General features: G+C 43.4%; 1 protein-coding gene and 1 non-coding gene across 2 annotated transcripts; one reads left to right on the forward strand and one right to left on the reverse strand.

Moving 5' to 3' along the window:
• Nucleotides 1-3,967: 3,967 nt before the first annotated feature.
• LOC125593650 lies at nt 3,968-4,074 on the reverse strand. The gene has a single exon (XR_007329550.1). It is a non-coding gene; the product is annotated as a small nucleolar RNA R71 (small nucleolar RNA).
• A 3,213-nt stretch (nt 4,075-7,287) lies between these two features.
• LOC106393666 lies at nt 7,288-9,132 on the forward strand. The gene is made up of 3 exons (XM_048767841.1): nt 7,288-7,823; nt 7,926-8,493; nt 8,593-9,132. Exons 1-3 carry the CDS (start codon nt 7,288-7,290, stop codon nt 9,130-9,132), a joined length of 1,644 nt encoding a protein of 547 aa, XP_048623798.1.
• Nucleotides 9,133-17,604: the final 8,472 nt, after the last annotated feature.

The raw sequence follows: 17,604 nt of genomic DNA on the forward strand, positions 1-17,604 counted from the left end.
ACATAAAAAAAATCATGATTTTTGATAATTGGGCGGATCATTATTTATATGATATCGCAAACGAAAGAAAAATTTATGTTTTTACAATTATATAATTAACTATGTATACTCATTTTTTTATATTTTTTATATGATATCACACATTCGTAAAAAAATAGATAGTTTGAGATGCAAAAAAAAAAAATTACTTAATGAATATAATATGAATGAATTTTACAAATACATCATTTAATAAAATAAATAATTAAAAACTGAAAACTCATACCCGCGCTAATCTAGTTATTAATTCAGAATCATCGCTAATATTTGCCCTTATTATTACCTGACATATTACAACTTTGCCATTGGACCCATTTTTTAATATGCAAACCGTCGTTAATTTATCTACCTTGCGGAAATCAATACTATTGTATGTATAACCGTAAAATCAGTTTTAGTTTTCACAGGACTAAGGTGGGGTTATTGGTTTAAGAATTCTAAAGGAATTATAAAATTTTGAGAATCCATCGTTATTGGTTTACAGATTTAAAAAGTCTTATCATAATCTATTGTTATTGGTTTAAAAACTTTTAAATTCCATTCAAATCATTTGTTATTCATAAAGTTTAGTTATTATGGATTTTATCATTCTATTGAATTCTATTGTTATTGGGAGGTGAATTCCTTATGTTTTTACTCATAAAACTAGACTTTGAAAATATCATCTATTCTCATAAGATTTTTGAAATCTGTGAAATAAAAAAAACATGCACATATTGCAACTAAACTCAATAATGGTGAAGAAACCAAACTCACATTGATAACAAGAATGGTGTTTCAAAAAAATCACAAATCACAAAAGTCAAAGACTGATTATTATCATAAGAAAACTAAGAACATGAACACACCAAACATAACACAAAGTACCATAAAATTTATGTGGCTACGTGAACACACCAAACCATAATATCAATAAATAAATTATAAAAGTCTCACCATCACCGTTGACTTCCATTTCCTACTGCATCGGCCCACATATTAGAAGCTATCATATTTTTCCAGTTATTAGCATACTCTCGTTGCTGAGATTCAAGAATACCTACTTCTTCAGTGCCCACTTCTCCACATTCTTCTTCTTCTTCACGGTTTTCATTGATCACTTCTTCTGGAAAAGCATCTGATCGGCACTCTTTACGTAAGAAGTTATGCAATCCAGCACATGCCAAAACTAACTCCGCTTGTGTCTTAAAAGAGAAAGGAGGAGCAGATTTAAAAATCAGAAACCGAGATTTGAAGATACCAAATATTCTCTCGATCACATTTTTTAAAGACGCATGCCGCAAGTTGAATAACTCGTTCTGGTTACTGGGATCACGACCTTCGCCAGTAAAATCCTGTAGATGATACCGAGTTCTTCTAAATGGAGGTAAAAACTACGTAGAGACCGAGCTCTTCCGAAACGTCGATACGACACGAATCCATGCATTCTCGTCTATCCTTCGATGCTGTCTCCCGGAAACCGTAGCGAACCCATTTCATGTTTTCCACCATTCGAAGTCATCAATCAAACTTTACGATAAAAACCGCGGAAAGTTCGTTTTTATCGAAAGAAGTCGTAATAAACGCTTCAAGTCGAAAGACGGCCCAAAGGGACCTAAGGCATGACTCGAAGCCCACCTTACGATTTCTTAACCAGCAGCCCGTAAACCGTGGGACGGTTTATGCTTGGTTCGCAACAAAAGATAAATGTCAAGTTTCCGCAGATAAATACAAAATTTTGAAGATAATTACGAAGATCGGGAAAAATGGAATATCTCTTTTTTTAGGCTATGACGGCTTAAGGGCAGAAGGGGAAAAACGTAAACTGACCTACGAGCGAGTATATAAGGAGTCCTAGGCGAGAGACATGAAGGACAACTTTTTTAGACTCAGAACTCTCGGCACTTAGAAACTCTGAGGCATTATTCTCGACATGCTCTGTTTCCATGACTGGCACCCGATTACCAGACGAACGTGCACAAGCAGTTCGATCTCTTGGTTCACTCTTGAACTACGTTCGGCTTGATCCTCGAAAGGGGTACGTAGGTGATATATGGTGTTTTCAATATCATTATATGTGTGCTTTGAGCTAATTCTCAGTCCTAATTCGTGTTTAATTGATATCATTCCAGGTTTGGAGCAGGTGAAAGAGCAAAGAAGAGAGATTCAGGAAGTCAGATGTCGTTTTGAAGGATACGATGCGGAACAGCCATCTAGAACAACCCAAAGGTTGTTCCCGAAGAGAACAAGCGTCTGACTGTTCCCGATCATTAAGGAAACTTCCTATTCTGGAAGTTTGCCCTAGATTCCGCCCTATCTTATCTCTTTACCACCAGGCCTCCATATAAAAAGGCCTATGCTATCATTTCTTTTTGGGGACGCTAGTTTTTTTGGCAAGAGACCTAAAACTATTTTCTTTTGATTAAGTAACTTGTAAGGGAGAAGGCTTCATCCTCACGAGAAGATCATCCTGAACCCTTGTCTTTCTACTTTATTTTATATGCAGTATTATTCAGAAACCATGTCTGTGTCATCCTGCTTTATGATTGAGTAGTAGGCTTAGCTTGTTTAGGGTTGTAGGGTGTTAGCCGTATGAACTGAACACAAATAAGTGATCTTAATTGTTCTTCATTCATATTGTTCTTACTGCTTACATTGAATTGATCACTTAATGTTCGATTTCTGATTTAATCCCCTAGCTAACCGCTTAGGAGATAAATTGACATATATTGAATGAGCTTTGTATCCCTAATCAGCAAGAGTAGATATTAGGGTATTAAGTGAACTAATCAGACCTTGTCTCTAAGGCTTGTTATCGCGTCTTGTTCCAAGTGAGAACTTAGGATTCAAGACCGATCTGCAAAGGGAGCAAGACCACGATAGTGGATTGTTCTAGCCGAGTGATCTGAGTTCTAGACTGCACCTCATTGCACTTGAATAGTTGTTCAGTTTTGCATTGACACCCGATTAATAACCCTAAGCCAGCTTCATTTAAATCGAATTTGAACCATCTAGGTATTCTAGTTACTTGCGTCACAATTAATTCTCAAAACCCCACTTGTTTCTCAGCTTATTATTGAACTCATAAGAGTAAAGAGTAAACTGGTCCTCTGGATTGAATCTCAAATATTACAATTACCACTGTTAACTTGACAGTAGCAAGGATTCATTTTTAGTGTATCAAGTTTTGGCGCCGTTGCGACGGGGACTAAGCTTTTACCTTTATTTTTCGGTTTAATATTTAGTCTGAGATATCTAACTTGCTCTACTTCTTTGTTGGAACAGATGATCCAAGTGCATGACCAGTAGACATACTCGGAGCAACGCACAAAGACCACTACATCAACTGACCAACGACGAACTCGCAAGATTAGAAAGACAGAACCGCCAACAGCCAAGAACAACCGACACCAACATGGGTGATCACGGCAATATGGATGACCTCACTGTTGCATTGGCACTCATTCAAAAACAAATGCAGAATCAGCAACAGCAGATGTAGCAGATGCAGCAAACCATCCAAAATCAACAACAAGCTGCTCAGGAACAAGCAGCCGAGAACGCCGCGCGAGAGGAGCGTGGTGCTCCTATTGGGGAGCGAAACCTTCCGCGGAACTTCGCTACAAACAGCTCTCCCATCAACCCTCCACCCTGTACTCGACAAGATTATGAGATCAAACCTGCACTGATAGGTCTGGTACAGAAGAGCACGTTCAGCGGCCTCACTTCAGACATACCAATGGACCACATAGAGGCCTTTGAGAGGATTTGCAATTTTTCTCGCTCTAATGGAGTGCCACCGGATTATGTCAAATGCACGCTGTTCCCATTCTCTCTCGAAGGGAAAGCTTCTCGTTGGCTGCAATCTCTCCCAACCGGTGCTCTAACCTCATGGGACCAGGTTCGATCAGCATTCCTGAGCCACTTCTACACCAAGTCCAAAACTGTGGCTCTGAGGCATAGAATCTCCAACTTCAAGCAGAAATCTGATGAACCTTTCCATGAAGCTTGGGAAAGGTACAAAGAGTACTAGAGAGAGTGCCCACACCATGGGTTTGATGACGATTACATATTGGAGGTGTTCTACGATGGAGTGAGCTATGAGTTCTGGAACACCCTTGATTCCTCTAGTAACGGAGACTTCATGACTCAAACCACACCTGGTACGTTCGCGCTGATTGAGAACATGGCTTCGAGTTCACTCAATAAGAACAAGGAGCATGATCGCTCCAAAAGTGTGAACAGTATAGATGACCTAGCGGCAAAGGTGGACCAACTGCTTAAGGGAAACCAGAGCCATGTTTTCATAATGGAAGAAGCAACTCCTGAGAAGAGTGCAGGCGACAAGGCGTTTGAAGCTGAACAAGCAGGAGACGATCAGCAGGAAGTGAGCTACGTAAATGGGCAAGGGTGGCAGCTGAAGACTTACCACCCAAACCCTAACGTAAGGAACAATCCACAGCTTTTCTGGCCTAAGCAGGACAAACCAATTGATCCGGCGCAGAGCAACGAAGGTCAGTATGCGGGGTATCAGAAGAACTATCAACCCCGAACCTATGTTCTAAGCCAACCACAGAACAATCAACCTCAGATGCAGAACCACCAGAACAATCAGGTCGCTACTTCCACCCCTGTCGCTGTTCCGCAAGATGAAACTAAAACCATGTTGCAGCAACTCCTCCAAGGACAACAGCTCCAAGGGAAAGCTCTGAACCAGGTCACTACCGAGATCAATACCAGAATGAACCATATGTTCGGAGATTTGAGCACCAAGTACGATAATGTCGCAAGCCATATGAGACAGATGGACATTCAGATAGTTCAGGCTGCTGAGAGTGTCAAGAGGCAGCAAGGTACTCTACCTGGTAAAACAGATAAAAACCCCAAGGAGTGCAATGCGGTTCAGCTAAGGAGCGGGAAGCAGCTTTCCGAGCCAGAAAAGAGGAGGTTCACCGCGGCTGAGAAAGGGAAGCAGAAAGACTCGGAACAACTGCCAGCCGATCAGGCAGATGAGAAGAATACAGAACCAGCACTTGAAACAAGTTCGCCAGGGCCAGAACAACCAGCTGAAGCGGTGCGCCCGATCCCAGAGGCTGTTCCTCCTCGCGAATACATTCCTAAGGTCCCTTACCCTGTTCCAGCAAGGGCCACTCGTAAGGACAAAGAGGAAATGAAGTGCAGGAAGATGCTGGAGGACCTAACCGTCCGACTCCCCTTGATGGATGCAATCGAGATGATGCCCTCCATGTGCAGCTTTATGAAGGGATTGATCTCAGGAAACATATCAGAGGAGAGCGAGTTCATGACGGTTTCCAAGGAGTGCAGCGCAGTGCTTCAGAACAGGCAGATAAAGAAGCGAGGAGACCCCGGCAAATTTGTCCTCTCTATCCAGATTGGGAAGACAGTTTTTGCATGCTCCTTGGTTGACCTTGGGTCCAGCGTGAATCTCATGCCTTACTCTGTGGCTCGACGTCTAGGATACACGCATTTCAAACCAACTAAGATGTCATTGGTATTCGCAGATAAATCAGTCAAATCCCCGGTTGGTATTCTAGAGGATCTCCAAGTAAAGGTCGGGAACACCTCTGTTCCAGCAGACTTTGTTGTTCTAGAACTGGAAGAAGAGTCTAAAGATCTTCTCATCTTGGGAAGACCATTCTTATGTACTGTTGGAGCCATCATTGATGTGCGACAGGGGAAGATTGATTTGAATCTTGGAGACATAGTTATGCAGTTCAAGATGGATGAGTTGCTAAAGAAGCCAATGTTGGATGGGCAGACCTTTGAGGTTGATGAAGGGATTGATCCACTCCAACCTCGAGAAGGAATGATCGAGGAGATTCTTACCGAAGACCCACTGGAGCTTGCACTAGTGCGAGCCGAGGCCGAGCAGAGTGTCGTGAACATTGATGCAGATGGGTATGCCAAGATGCTTGACTCCGCAAGGAGTATGGGAAGAATGGTAGCAAGTTTAAGTCTGGGGGAGGAGAGCAACAGGGTCGAAACCACTCCATCTAGAGCGACCCCTACACCGAACTCGCCTGTTCTGTCGAACCAACCAGAGGATCCCTGGAGCAAGCTTAAAGCTCCCAAGGTTGAGCTAAAACCCCTTCCCAAGGGGCTTAGGTATGCTTTCTTAGGTCCAAATTCCACATATCCTGTCATTGTCAATGCTGAGCTAAATAATGTGGAAACTGCATTGCTTTTGTGTGAGCTTAGGAAATATCGTAAGGCATTAAGATATTCGCTAGCTGACAAACCTGGCATTTCACCTGATTTATGCATGCATAGAATACACCTAGAAGATGAATCAATGACTTCTGTCGAACATCAGAGGAGATTAAACCCGAATCTAAAAGATGTCGTTAAGAAAGAGATTATGAAACTTCTTAAAGCAGGTGTAATCTATGCCATATCTGATAGTAAATGGGCCAGCCCTGTTCATGTAGTACCTAAGAAAGGTGGGATCACTGTTATCACAAATGGAAAGAATGAATTGATCCCTACTAGGACAGTGACATGACATCGCATGTGCATTGATTTCAGGAATTTAAATGCAGCAACTAGAAAGGATCACTTTCCACTCCCTTTTATTGATCAAATGCTTGAGAGATTGGCTAACCACCCATATTACTGCTTTTTAGATGGTTATTCAGGTTTCTTTCAGATCCCTATCCATCCAGACGATCAGGAGAAGACGACGTTCACCTGCCCCTACGGAACGTACGCCTACAGGAGAATGTCATTTGGCATGTGCAATGCGCCAGCAACATTTCAGCGTTGCATGATGTCAATCTTTACTGACCTGATCGAAGACATTATGGAAGTTTTCATGGACGATTTCAGCGTCTATGGAAGCTCCTTTAATGTATGTTTGTCAAACTTGTGCAGGGTACTAAAAAGGTGTGAGGAGAAACATCTCGTGCTCAACTGGGAGAAGTGCCACTTCATGGTCACATATGGGATTGTCCTGGGGCACAAGATCTCTGAGAAAGGAATTGAGGTGGATAAGGAAAAGATCGAGTAATGATGAGTTTGCAACCACCAACAAATGTGAAAGCTATCAGGAGTTTCTTGGGTCACGTTGGGTTTTACAGACGGTTTATCCAGGACTTCTCAAGGATAGCGAGACCACTCACCAGACTGCTCTGCAAGGAGATCAAGTTCGATTTCGACAGTGAGTGTCTAGCTGCGTTCCACACCATCAAAGGAGCTCTAGTTAGCGCACCTGTTGTGCAACCGCCAGACTAGGATCTCCCCTTCGAAATCATGACTGATGCAAGCGACTTTGCAGTTGGAGCAGTACTTGGGCAGCACAAGGATAAGAAACTTCATGTGATCTATTACGCTAGCAAAACTATGGATGAAGCTCAGTGCAGATACGCCACAACAGAGAAAGAACTCCTGGCTATTGTTTTTGCATTCGAGAAGTTCAGATCCTACCTGGTGGGATCTAAGGTGATTGTGCACACAGACCATGCTGCTCTTAAGTATCTGCTCACAAAGAAAGATGCGAAACCAAGGTTGTTAAGGTGGATTCTTCTCCTCCAAGAATTTGATCCTGAGATAAAGGATAAGAGAGGAGTCGAGAATGGGGTTGCAGACCATCTGTCCAGAATGAAGATTGATGACGACACAACTCTTGATGAAGAACACCCAGTGGAACACGTCAATGCGATTGGTCTGCGTTTCACGGAACAACCTCTGCGAATCACATCTGACTGCTCTAGCATCGCGGAACAACCTTTGGGAAGGAGATCCGATTGTTATCACGTCGCGGAACATCCAGTCGCCGTGATCCAAAAGTAGTACTCTCACCTCCCGTGGTTTGCTGAGATTGCGAATTTTCTTGCTGCTGAAAAGCAACCTCTTAAGTTCACTGGAAATGACAAGAGGAAATTTTTAAGGGAGGCGAGGCGTTATGTTTGGGATGAACCGCTTTTGTACAGACATGGCAAGGATGGCTTGTTCAGAAGGTGTGTTCCAGAGGCAGATATTCCAGGAATCCTACATCACTGCCATGGTTCATCTTACGCAGGCCACTTCGCTACATTCAAAACGGTTTCCAAAATCCTTCAAGCAGGTTTCTGGTGGCCAACTATGTTCAGGGATGCTCAAGCCTACATAGCCAGGTGCGATGCATGCCAACGACTTGGGAACATCAGCAAGAGGAATGAGATGCCTCAGAATTACATTCTAGAGGTTGAGGTGTTCGACTGTTGGGGAGTCGATTTCATGGGACCATTCCCTTCGTCCTACAAGAACGAGTACATCCTCGTCGCCGTTGACTATGTATCTAAGTGGGTAGAAGCGATAGTAAGCCCTACTAATGATGCAAAAGTGGCGACTAAGATGTTCAGCTCCATCATCTTTCCGAGGTTTGGAGTGCCTCGAGTCGTCATTAGCGATGGTGGAACACACTTCATCAACAAGGCATTTCAGGGCCTCTTGAAAAAGAATGGAGTGAAGCACAAGGTGGCAACCGCTTATCATCCGCAGACGAGTGCATAGGTTGAGGTTTCCAATAGGGAGATCAAGAGCATTCTCCAGAAAACTGTCAACACTTCACGAAAGGATTGGTCACTTAAGCTGGACGATGCATTATGGGCCTACAGAACAGCCTACAAAACCCCACTGGGAACAAGTCCCTATCACCTGGTCTACGGTAAAGCATGTCACCTCCCTGTCGAGCTAGAATACAAAGCTGCATGGGCAGTCAAGTTACTGAATTTCGACATCAAGCCAGCAACCGAGCGACGCATGATCCAAATCCATGAGCTGGAAGAGATAAGGCACCTAGCCTATGAAAGCTCCAAAATTTACAAGGAGAAGACCAAGGCCTACCATGACAAGCGCATCATTGCCAGACATTTCGAACCAAACGATAAGGTCTTGCTTTTCAATTCAAGGTTGAGGTTGTTCCCAGGCAAGCTGAAGTCTAGATGGTCCGGACCCTTCACTGTTAAGGAAGTTCGACCCTACGGAGCTGTTGTGTTACTGAACAGAAAAGGAGACGAGTTCGTAGTGAACGGGCAGCGCTTAAAGCATTACCTTGCTGACTCCACTATCGCAGAGGGCGAAGAAATTCCTCTAAGCGATCCCCCATCAGCCTGATCGGCTGATCCAAGTCAAGCTAATGACTTTAACTAAGCGCTTGGTGGGAGGCAACCTACTGGTTAGTGTGTACATTGTTTTCTATAGTCTATTTTATTTCTTTTCAGATTTATTTTGTAGGTCAAAAAAAAAAAAAAAAAAATCAGACACTTCAGTCAGAACAACCAAATGACTGTTCTTCTGGTAGAACAACCCATTGCCTGTTCCAGGTAAGTGTTCCGAACCAAAAAAAAAAAAATATATATATATATACATAAATAAAAAGGGGAAGGGCAGTTAGGGCTTTGCCTATTTAAGGCTCCACCCTTCCACTTTCCCCCTTTTCAATGCACCGTACACTGACCCTTCCCCCTGCGATTTTTAAGCGACCACCAAATCTTTGTCTGTCAACCGTTTTAAGTGGTTTTTTCTTCTCACTTGTTTGAAATTTCGAGTTCTCTCTGTTTTTGCAGTTCATTTCACCAGTTTCTACAGGTAAGAGGCTCGACAATCCTCATCCAAATCGCAATACTCAGTTTGCAAAGTTCATCATTCTAACCGCTTCAATAGATCGATCTTTGTTGTACTACATTGATTTCGATTTTCCCTTTTGCTGTTAGGGTTGATTTAGAAGATGAACTCATGATTCATTTCACATTTGCGATTTGCAGTTGATAGGACTGTTTGGATTCGGTTTGTGGATAGTTGAATGGAGTTATTGGGTTGAGTTTCGATTTGTGGGTTGTCGTGTCAAGGCAAATTACGGTTTGCATAAGGAGGGATGGAAATTGTTCTATTCCATTTCTCCTGTGCGCATAATAGAACTAAAGCTTTCTTTTGTTTGCTTTGCAGATGGCACACACTAAGCAATCAGCCAAGAACACGCGAGCGACCTGCACGAGCAGTACGCCACCCCCGTAAGCACAACAACAAACCTCCGCGACCTATCCATGGCCTCGTGAACAAGAGGGTGAACCGATTGATCTCGACAGCCCACTGCTCTTGGACTTCAACTGTGAGGGATGGGATAAGGGAACAGCAGCGCGTTACAACGCCCTCCTCCGGGTTGACATGTTACCCACTCGTTTCTGCCACGCGGAGACTCTGGCTGATCTTGGGATCGAAGAGGACATGTTCGAGACGCTACACGCCATAGGGATAGCTCCTATATGCTATACAACATAGGAGCTCTACCCAGACCTTGCTCGCCAAGTGCTCGCCACCGCCACGATCACGTACGAGGATTCCAATGCACCCTCTTACGCCAACTGCTCATTCTCTTTCATGGCCGATGGAGAGTACTGCTCCTTGTCCCTCGACAAGCTCAATGAGATCTATGAGACAGCCACTGAACCGAAAGGAGTAGCGGTCGCGAAAAAGTTCTCTCCTTCTAACGCCTTTTGGGATTGCATTGCAAATGGGAACTTTACACCCGGAAAGGCTTACCAGTCGCAGATCAGGAACCCGGCACTTCGGGTCATTGCAAAGATCATCTCAAACCTCTTGTTCGCTAAAGATCTCACCTCGAAGGTCACCAACGGGGAGCTGCAAACCCTGTACGCTGGTATTGAGGATGAAATCCGAGCTTCTGGGTCCGGCATTCCAATTCAAAAGGTCAAAACGAACCCCGGTTTCAACTTCATGACCATGATCTGCGAGAGGCGGCAGTGTCTTATGCACGGTTCGAACAAGAAGGACAGAAGCGGTAGCTTGCTTACACTGCTCTTCAAGCATTTCGGCATTGATCTCGGCAAGTACAGCGTCAACAAAGAGGTTCAGTACCTTGACATCAAGTACCTTATGGCATGCCACATCATGCGTGATGAAGAGACCTACAGCTTCTTTGATAAGGCCGGTACCCAGCTGTTCACCAAACTGCCTCATCCCGAGATCACCAGGTTCAGCGTGTTTGACAACATACGCTTCCTCCCTCCACCTGAGCTCCTTTGCAGTGATCCACGTGCTGCAGTCCCTGACGCGGACATGGAAGATGTCGAGGACATCACCCCAGAGGCTGAACCGTCATACGACCTCGGAGAGCTGGCTGATGTGACCGATGATCAGGCTTACCGACGCTGGATGGTTGACTCGCAGCGGAAGAACAACAGCCTCATGCGGAGGATCCTCCATCTCATCACTAGAGGCTGCATTAGCAGAAGTAACCAGCGACAGCCTCCAGAAGAGCAGACTCCACGATCGCACCGACAAGGAAAGGCGCCTATGGGAACAGGCACTTCGACCGACGAGGTTCATCGCTCCCGCAACAGACGTTCGTTTGATCCAGCTGAGAGCGGCGAGTCCGACTGAGTCCGCGAGGACTATTCTCTATCCATTGTTCTATCCATCTGAACCTTTTATTTTTATGTTTTATTTTTATGCCTTGTGTTGATTTTAGGCTGACCTCAGATTCATTTCACACCAGGGATGGTGTAAATTAAGTCTAGGGGAAGCACTGTGTGCTGATACTTTATTTCTTTGTTTTTGAGTCAGTCCTTACGTCATTTGGATGTTTTATTGAGTCAGTTTAGAAACAATGGTGACCCGTGAGAAACAAAAGGATAGACCACCAGTGGCTGAAAAACATTCACCCCGATACCTTTCCCTCGAAACCCCATCACTGTTCTTCAAAAAAAAAAAAAAAAAAAAAAACATTATTTATATACAGCATGCTTTTATTTATTTATTGATGGAGATGAGGAAGGTAACTTCGGAAGATACACGCCACTGGGAAGGGTTGAGCCAGGAGTTGGTACTGATTTTTGAGGAATAAGAAAAGAAGTCAAGAGCTGGGGAACAGTCATATGATTGACCCGAAGTGGAGAACAACCAAATCCGTGAAGCAGAAAAGAGTAAGGGGTGTGGACATCAATAGATCCGTCCTCTCTTGCTATTTTGCGCGATATCCTGCATACACTCAAATACGGTAGCCCCTAAACACTCTCAGCTCCACCATAAAACAGCATGTTCCTTATCAACCCGTCTACCCTGAAGAGTGCCTGTAAAGAGAAGCTCACGCTGTTCAAAATTGATGTTTAAGGAGTTTTGTCTCGATAGTGCAACCTTTTCAGGTACGAGATAGAGAGTACGGAGTTGATTCTCGAACAGTGATCGTGGGTGTTCTAGTAAGGGTGTGCGGTCTAAGTCTACAGCTTGTATGGTTCAGAGATGTGTGGTAAGAGCATGGTTATTCAGGAAAAGCGAGTTCCCACTCTTTCAAACCTTTCTCCCTGTTCTTGAGGCTTGGCCTTGTTCGAGGACAAACAAGGATCTAAGTCTGTGGGAATTGATATATGGTGTTTTTAATACCATTATATGTGTGCTTTGAGCTAATTCTCACTCCTAATTCGTGTTTAATTGATATCATTCCAGGTTTGGAGCAGGTGAAAGAGCAAAGAAGAGAGATTCAGGAAGTCAGATGTCGTTTTGAAGGATACGATGCGGAACAGCCATCTAGAACAACCCGAAGGTTGTTCCCGAAGAGAACAAGCGTCTGACTGTTCCCGATCATTAAGGAAACTTCCTATTCCAGAAGTTTTCCCTAGATTCCACCCTCTCTTATCTCTTTACCACCAGCGCCTCCATATAAAAAGGCTTATGCTATCATTTCTTTTTGGGGACGCTAGTTTTTTTGGCAAGAGACCTAGAACTATTTTCTTTGGATTAAGCAACTTGTAAGGGAGAAGGCTTCATCCTCACGAGAAGATCATCCTGAACCCTTGTCTTTCTACTTTATTTTATATGCAGTATTATTCAGAAACCATGTCTGTGTCATCCGGCTTTATGATTGAGTAGTAGGCTAAGCTTGTTTAGGGTTGTAGGGTGTTAGCCGAATGAACTGAACACAAATAAGTGATCTTAACTGTTCTTCATTCATATTGTTCTTACTGCTTACATTGAATTGATCACTTAATGTTTGATTTCTGATTTAATCACATAGCTAACCGCTTAGGAGATAAATTGACATATATTGAATGAGCTTTGTATCCATAATCAGTGAGAGTAGATATTAGGGTATTAAGTGAACTAATCAGATCTTGTCTCTAAGGCTTGTTATCGCGTCTTGTTCCTAGTGAGAACTTAGGATTCAAGACTGATCTACAAAGGGAGCAAGACCATGATAGTGGATTGTTCTAGCCGACTGATCTGAGTTCTAGACTGGACCTCATTGCACTTGAATAGTTGTTCAGTTTTACATTGACACCCGATTAATAACCCTAAGCCGGCTTCATTTAAATCAAATTTGAACCATCTAGGTATTCTAGTTACTTGCGTCACAATTAATTCTCAAAACCCCACTTGTTTCTCAGCTTATTATTGAACTCATAAGAGTAAGGAGTAAACTGGTCCTCTGGATTGAATCTCAAATATTACAATTACCAATGTTAACTTGACAGTAGCAAGGATTCATTTTTAGTGAATCAGTAGGCAGCCTTTTATAAGGTTCAGTCCGAAATCAATCAAAAACATTTTCTGTATTTTCTTCATCTTTTGCTATCGAGCTGCGAGTCAACTAGGTTTGAGCTTTTAGGCCGCTAGAACTAGGTAACTCGCTGACAGCCTTTGCGGCCAAAGATTTTATGATCTCTTGTAATGATCGCAACGCTCTCACGGAGACTCGAAATAAGATCTACTGTTTTCTCTAAACTCGTTTGTTATCTTTTCATGATTTCCGCATATATTTGGTCACTTGCCGTTGGCTCTCGCAGAGATCCGGGACCTCTGAGAAATTAGAGTTTTCCTAGTTTCCTAATTTAAACGTAAATCGACAGTGCAAATTTCGGTTCCCACAGTTTGGCGCTTGAAGGAGGGGAGGTACGGATTACTCTAACTCATAGCCGCAAAACGCTTGATCAAAACAATGTCTGGAAATACGAAAGAGAAAATCGCAGTTCACAACAACGCTGGTAAGAAAACTCCAGCCGCCACTGCACCTATGGCCAACGCCTATGCAAACGCCACAGTTCTTGAGAAAATCGAAACCTTGCTGCGACTTTTCACCACAGGAAGTGCAATGAAACGAGCTCGCGATTTCTCTTTTTAAACATAAAGGGAAACGATAAATCTTATCATACCCCGTAAGTTTGGCTCATTACCGAACAAAAGAAATCTCAATGCGTAAGGGTTTTACCAAAACACGTTTTCCAAAAATATTTCGGAAGGGTAAAACTTGTTCTCCCAAAAACTGCAGAAAACCCCTAGGTTAATCGCGGAAAAAGGAAGCGCAACAAATCGATTACACAGATCGGTTGCTACGTAGCGACCAAGCTTAAGCCAAGCTCGGTCGCAACGTAGCGAACGAGCACGTACACAGCTCGGTCGCGGCGTAGAGCCAGAGCTCCAGCCAAGCTCGGTCGCTACGTAGCGACCGAGCACGCACACAGCTCGGTCGCTACGTAGCGACCGAGCACGCATACAGCTCGGTCGTTACGTAGCGACCGAGCACACACACAGCTCGGTCGCTACTTAGCGACCGAGCACGCACACAGCTAGGTCGCTACGTAGTGACCGAGCACGCATACAGCTCAGTCGCTACGTAGCGACCGAGCACGCACACGGCTCGGTCGCTACGTAGCGACCGAGCTCAAGCCAACTCTCCACTCGCTACGTAGCGACCTGTCAGGCCTAAAAAGGGTCCTCCTTTGCGTTCTCTTTTGAATCCTCATCGTAACGCTTTTCGTTTCGTCTCAATCGGAGTTTCCGTTGAGATTTTACGACGAAAACAAGACCGACTCTTCTTGGCTTGCTTCCACTCGCTACGTAGCGACCTGTCAGACCTCCACTCGCTACATAGCGACCTGTCAGGCTTCAGAAAAGTCCTCCTTTGCGTTCTCTTTTGAATCCTCATCGAATAATACGGCAACGGTTAACTTAACACCTTAGCCGCCTCAACTATACGATTACGTTGAACCTTTTTATTGACTTCGTATCAGTCAAGTTCGGAAGATAAATGTCAAGTTTCAAAGGATAAACACCAATATCGAAAAAGGCGAACATACACAAGAAGAGGAAGGGGAAATGAGCAAACAAAACTGAGAAGAGACAAAACTGCATCTTCGAGAGAACTAAGGTATTTGCGACTTGAAATTTTTGAAATAAGACTTGGAGTTTTCGTAGGAAATTACTAAGAAATAAAAACGCCTTTGAGACTGCCATAGAACTTTAGGGAACGTAAAACCTAGGTGGATAGTCTAGCGAACTAAGTCTTAGGTGATTTTTCCTGTCTCGATATATTGTCCCATAACTGTTCGTCCAGATCTTGCAAACCGATCTAAACTCTCCGAAAATCGAGAAACGATCGCCACGCATATCAAGCTCGCTTTCTAAGGAGAGAAAAAACTAGAGACATGAATGTCGTCTTAAAACCGATTCGTTTCTGACAATTCTCTCGGAACTGACATATTCCAAGTCTTCAACTTGGAAACAACCAAATCACAGTCCAAGCGTCGTCTTCAAACTGACTCGGACTGTCGATCATTCTATTCCTCGAGAAAAAAGGGACGGAGTAGGTGCGTATACTATACTCGTATACTCCCATACTTCAAAAACATATTCAAAAAAGGCGATGTCTCGTCAAGATCAAGAAAACGCTTTCGACAAAGCGAACTCTCGTAGAAATAGGCGGAAAAATATTCATACAATGCGATGTCTCGTCAAGATCATCCTAAAAGCAAACGACAATCTGAGATTCGTCTAAACGCTAGGAACTGATCCAAACCATGTTGGAAAAATTCTCAAAGACTATACAGCATCTATCATCGCAATCATTCGTTTATAAAACCTCTGCAAACCTTCAGAATGAAAGTCGATGATTTGCTGAAGTCATAAAGATCTTTTCCGATTTGATAAAACGAGTTTCGTATAAGAATCATTATACGAGAAATCTTCAGGCATCAAAGCATCACTCTCATTTTCCGTTGAACCAACCGACTCACGAAAAAACATCAAAAACATTTGCGACAAAGAAAAATCAAGAACAAAAGTAACAGAAAATACGACAAAGAGAACACGTCCTCCCCGCTTGTCGACTAAGTCTATCACTGTTTAACTGATTCATTCAAGTAACCTGCAAAAACGTTTCGCGACTAGATCTCGGTGAAATAACCTTTGGTAAAACTCCATGAGTGATTCAGAGAAACTTTCACCGAAGAATAAAAACAAAAGCGAAAACGTTTCTCAAAAATCTGCGGAAACATCGTTATTTTGACATCTCCATATGTCGCGTCAATTTAATAAATTCGTAAAAACTGGTCGCCCGTTACTTACGCAAAAAATCCTTCGTATAATCAGATCATGTCATACGAAGTAACTTTCGAAAGTCAACGTAACAGGTTTTACGAAAAAGTACTTTCCTTATAGCAAAAAACCAAGCTGTATGATCCAACATTGGACGACCAATAAAAACTTTACTTCCTCGCACCACGATCTGAAAGGTCTCATTCTTTAGCCCCGCGACTCACTGGCATCCGCTCTCATTCCGCTTGGTCACGTCCGAGCAGGAAATCACCCCGCAACTGACTCCGCGCGGGCTCTGTATCGAGCTTCTTAGGCTTTATCTCCCTCGGAAACAAAGAAAACAACTTCCATACGAATAAAAGAAACATTATACGAAACTTTCGTCGTATAAATTAACCCTAAAGTGGAAAAACGTTTTCTACCACCATCGGCATACTCGGCCTATCAATCTCGATAAAAGCCATTCGTCACTCGCTCAATTACGCCTTTCTTTCGAAGCCGAACTAGGTTACATCATCCCCTTTAAGGACGATTCTAACCGACTTGACCTTATTGACAGCACGAAAGTGTCATGGTCTAATCCTTTGGCAACAACGTCCTTGACTATAAAGCTGAGCACAGCCTTCATGCAAAGCAAAAAAAATTGAGCAACCACCGCTCCAATAACTTGACGGCTAAACGGTAATCCGGAATTTGTCTTGAAACGCCAAGTAACGATTACCCAAACAATTATCGTACAACCCAAAAACGGGAATCATACGGTAAATTCGTCATAACAAAACTCAGTCCTAACAACCAAACAGTTAACGGAAAGGTTCCACTTGTCAAAAATCGACCAAGTTCCATATACTACGATTCATTTTAAGCCCGCTGTGTTTTACTCGTAAAATGCGGCATGTAAGGAAAACTCGTAACAGAGCTCCTATAGCTATACGGAACATCCTCAAATAGACACGAAAGAAATCTCGGAAGGCCAACACCACACAAAGCACGGTATACGAGGATGCATCTTTCGGGGGACAAATTTACGCGACCCCATGGTCCTAACTCCTCGATCGCAAATCTAATCCAAACAGGAACAACAATTCTAGCTGCGAACATCCGTAGTCAAACCAGAATGTTTCCCAAACGCAGGGCTATGACTAATCCCTTGCAACATCGCGAAACATCTTCAAGCCCGCGAACATTTCAAGCACGAAACGCGGCATACGAAAGAATAACAAATCTTCAGCATCGGGAGACGTCGCAGACGCCTGAAGA

Source organism: Brassica napus, chromosome C9, assembly GCF_020379485.1.
Source record: "Brassica napus cultivar Da-Ae chromosome C9, Da-Ae, whole genome shotgun sequence".
In the NCBI taxonomy this organism is placed as follows: domain Eukaryota; kingdom Viridiplantae; phylum Streptophyta; class Magnoliopsida; order Brassicales; family Brassicaceae; genus Brassica; species Brassica napus.

Excerpts from the sequence above, each read along its gene's own strand:
- LOC106393666 (XM_048767841.1), top strand. The coding sequence starts at position 7,288 with ATGACTGATGCAAGCGACTTTGCAGTTGGAGCAGTACTTGGGCAGCAC. Across the intron at positions 7,824-7,925 it reads CCAGTCGCCGTGATCCAAAA|GGAGGCGAGGCGTTATGTTT; the intron begins GTAGTACTCTCA and ends GAAATTTTTAAG. Across the intron at positions 8,494-8,592 it reads AGAATGGAGTGAAGCACAAG|GATTGGTCACTTAAGCTGGA; the intron begins GTGGCAACCGCT and ends ACTTCACGAAAG.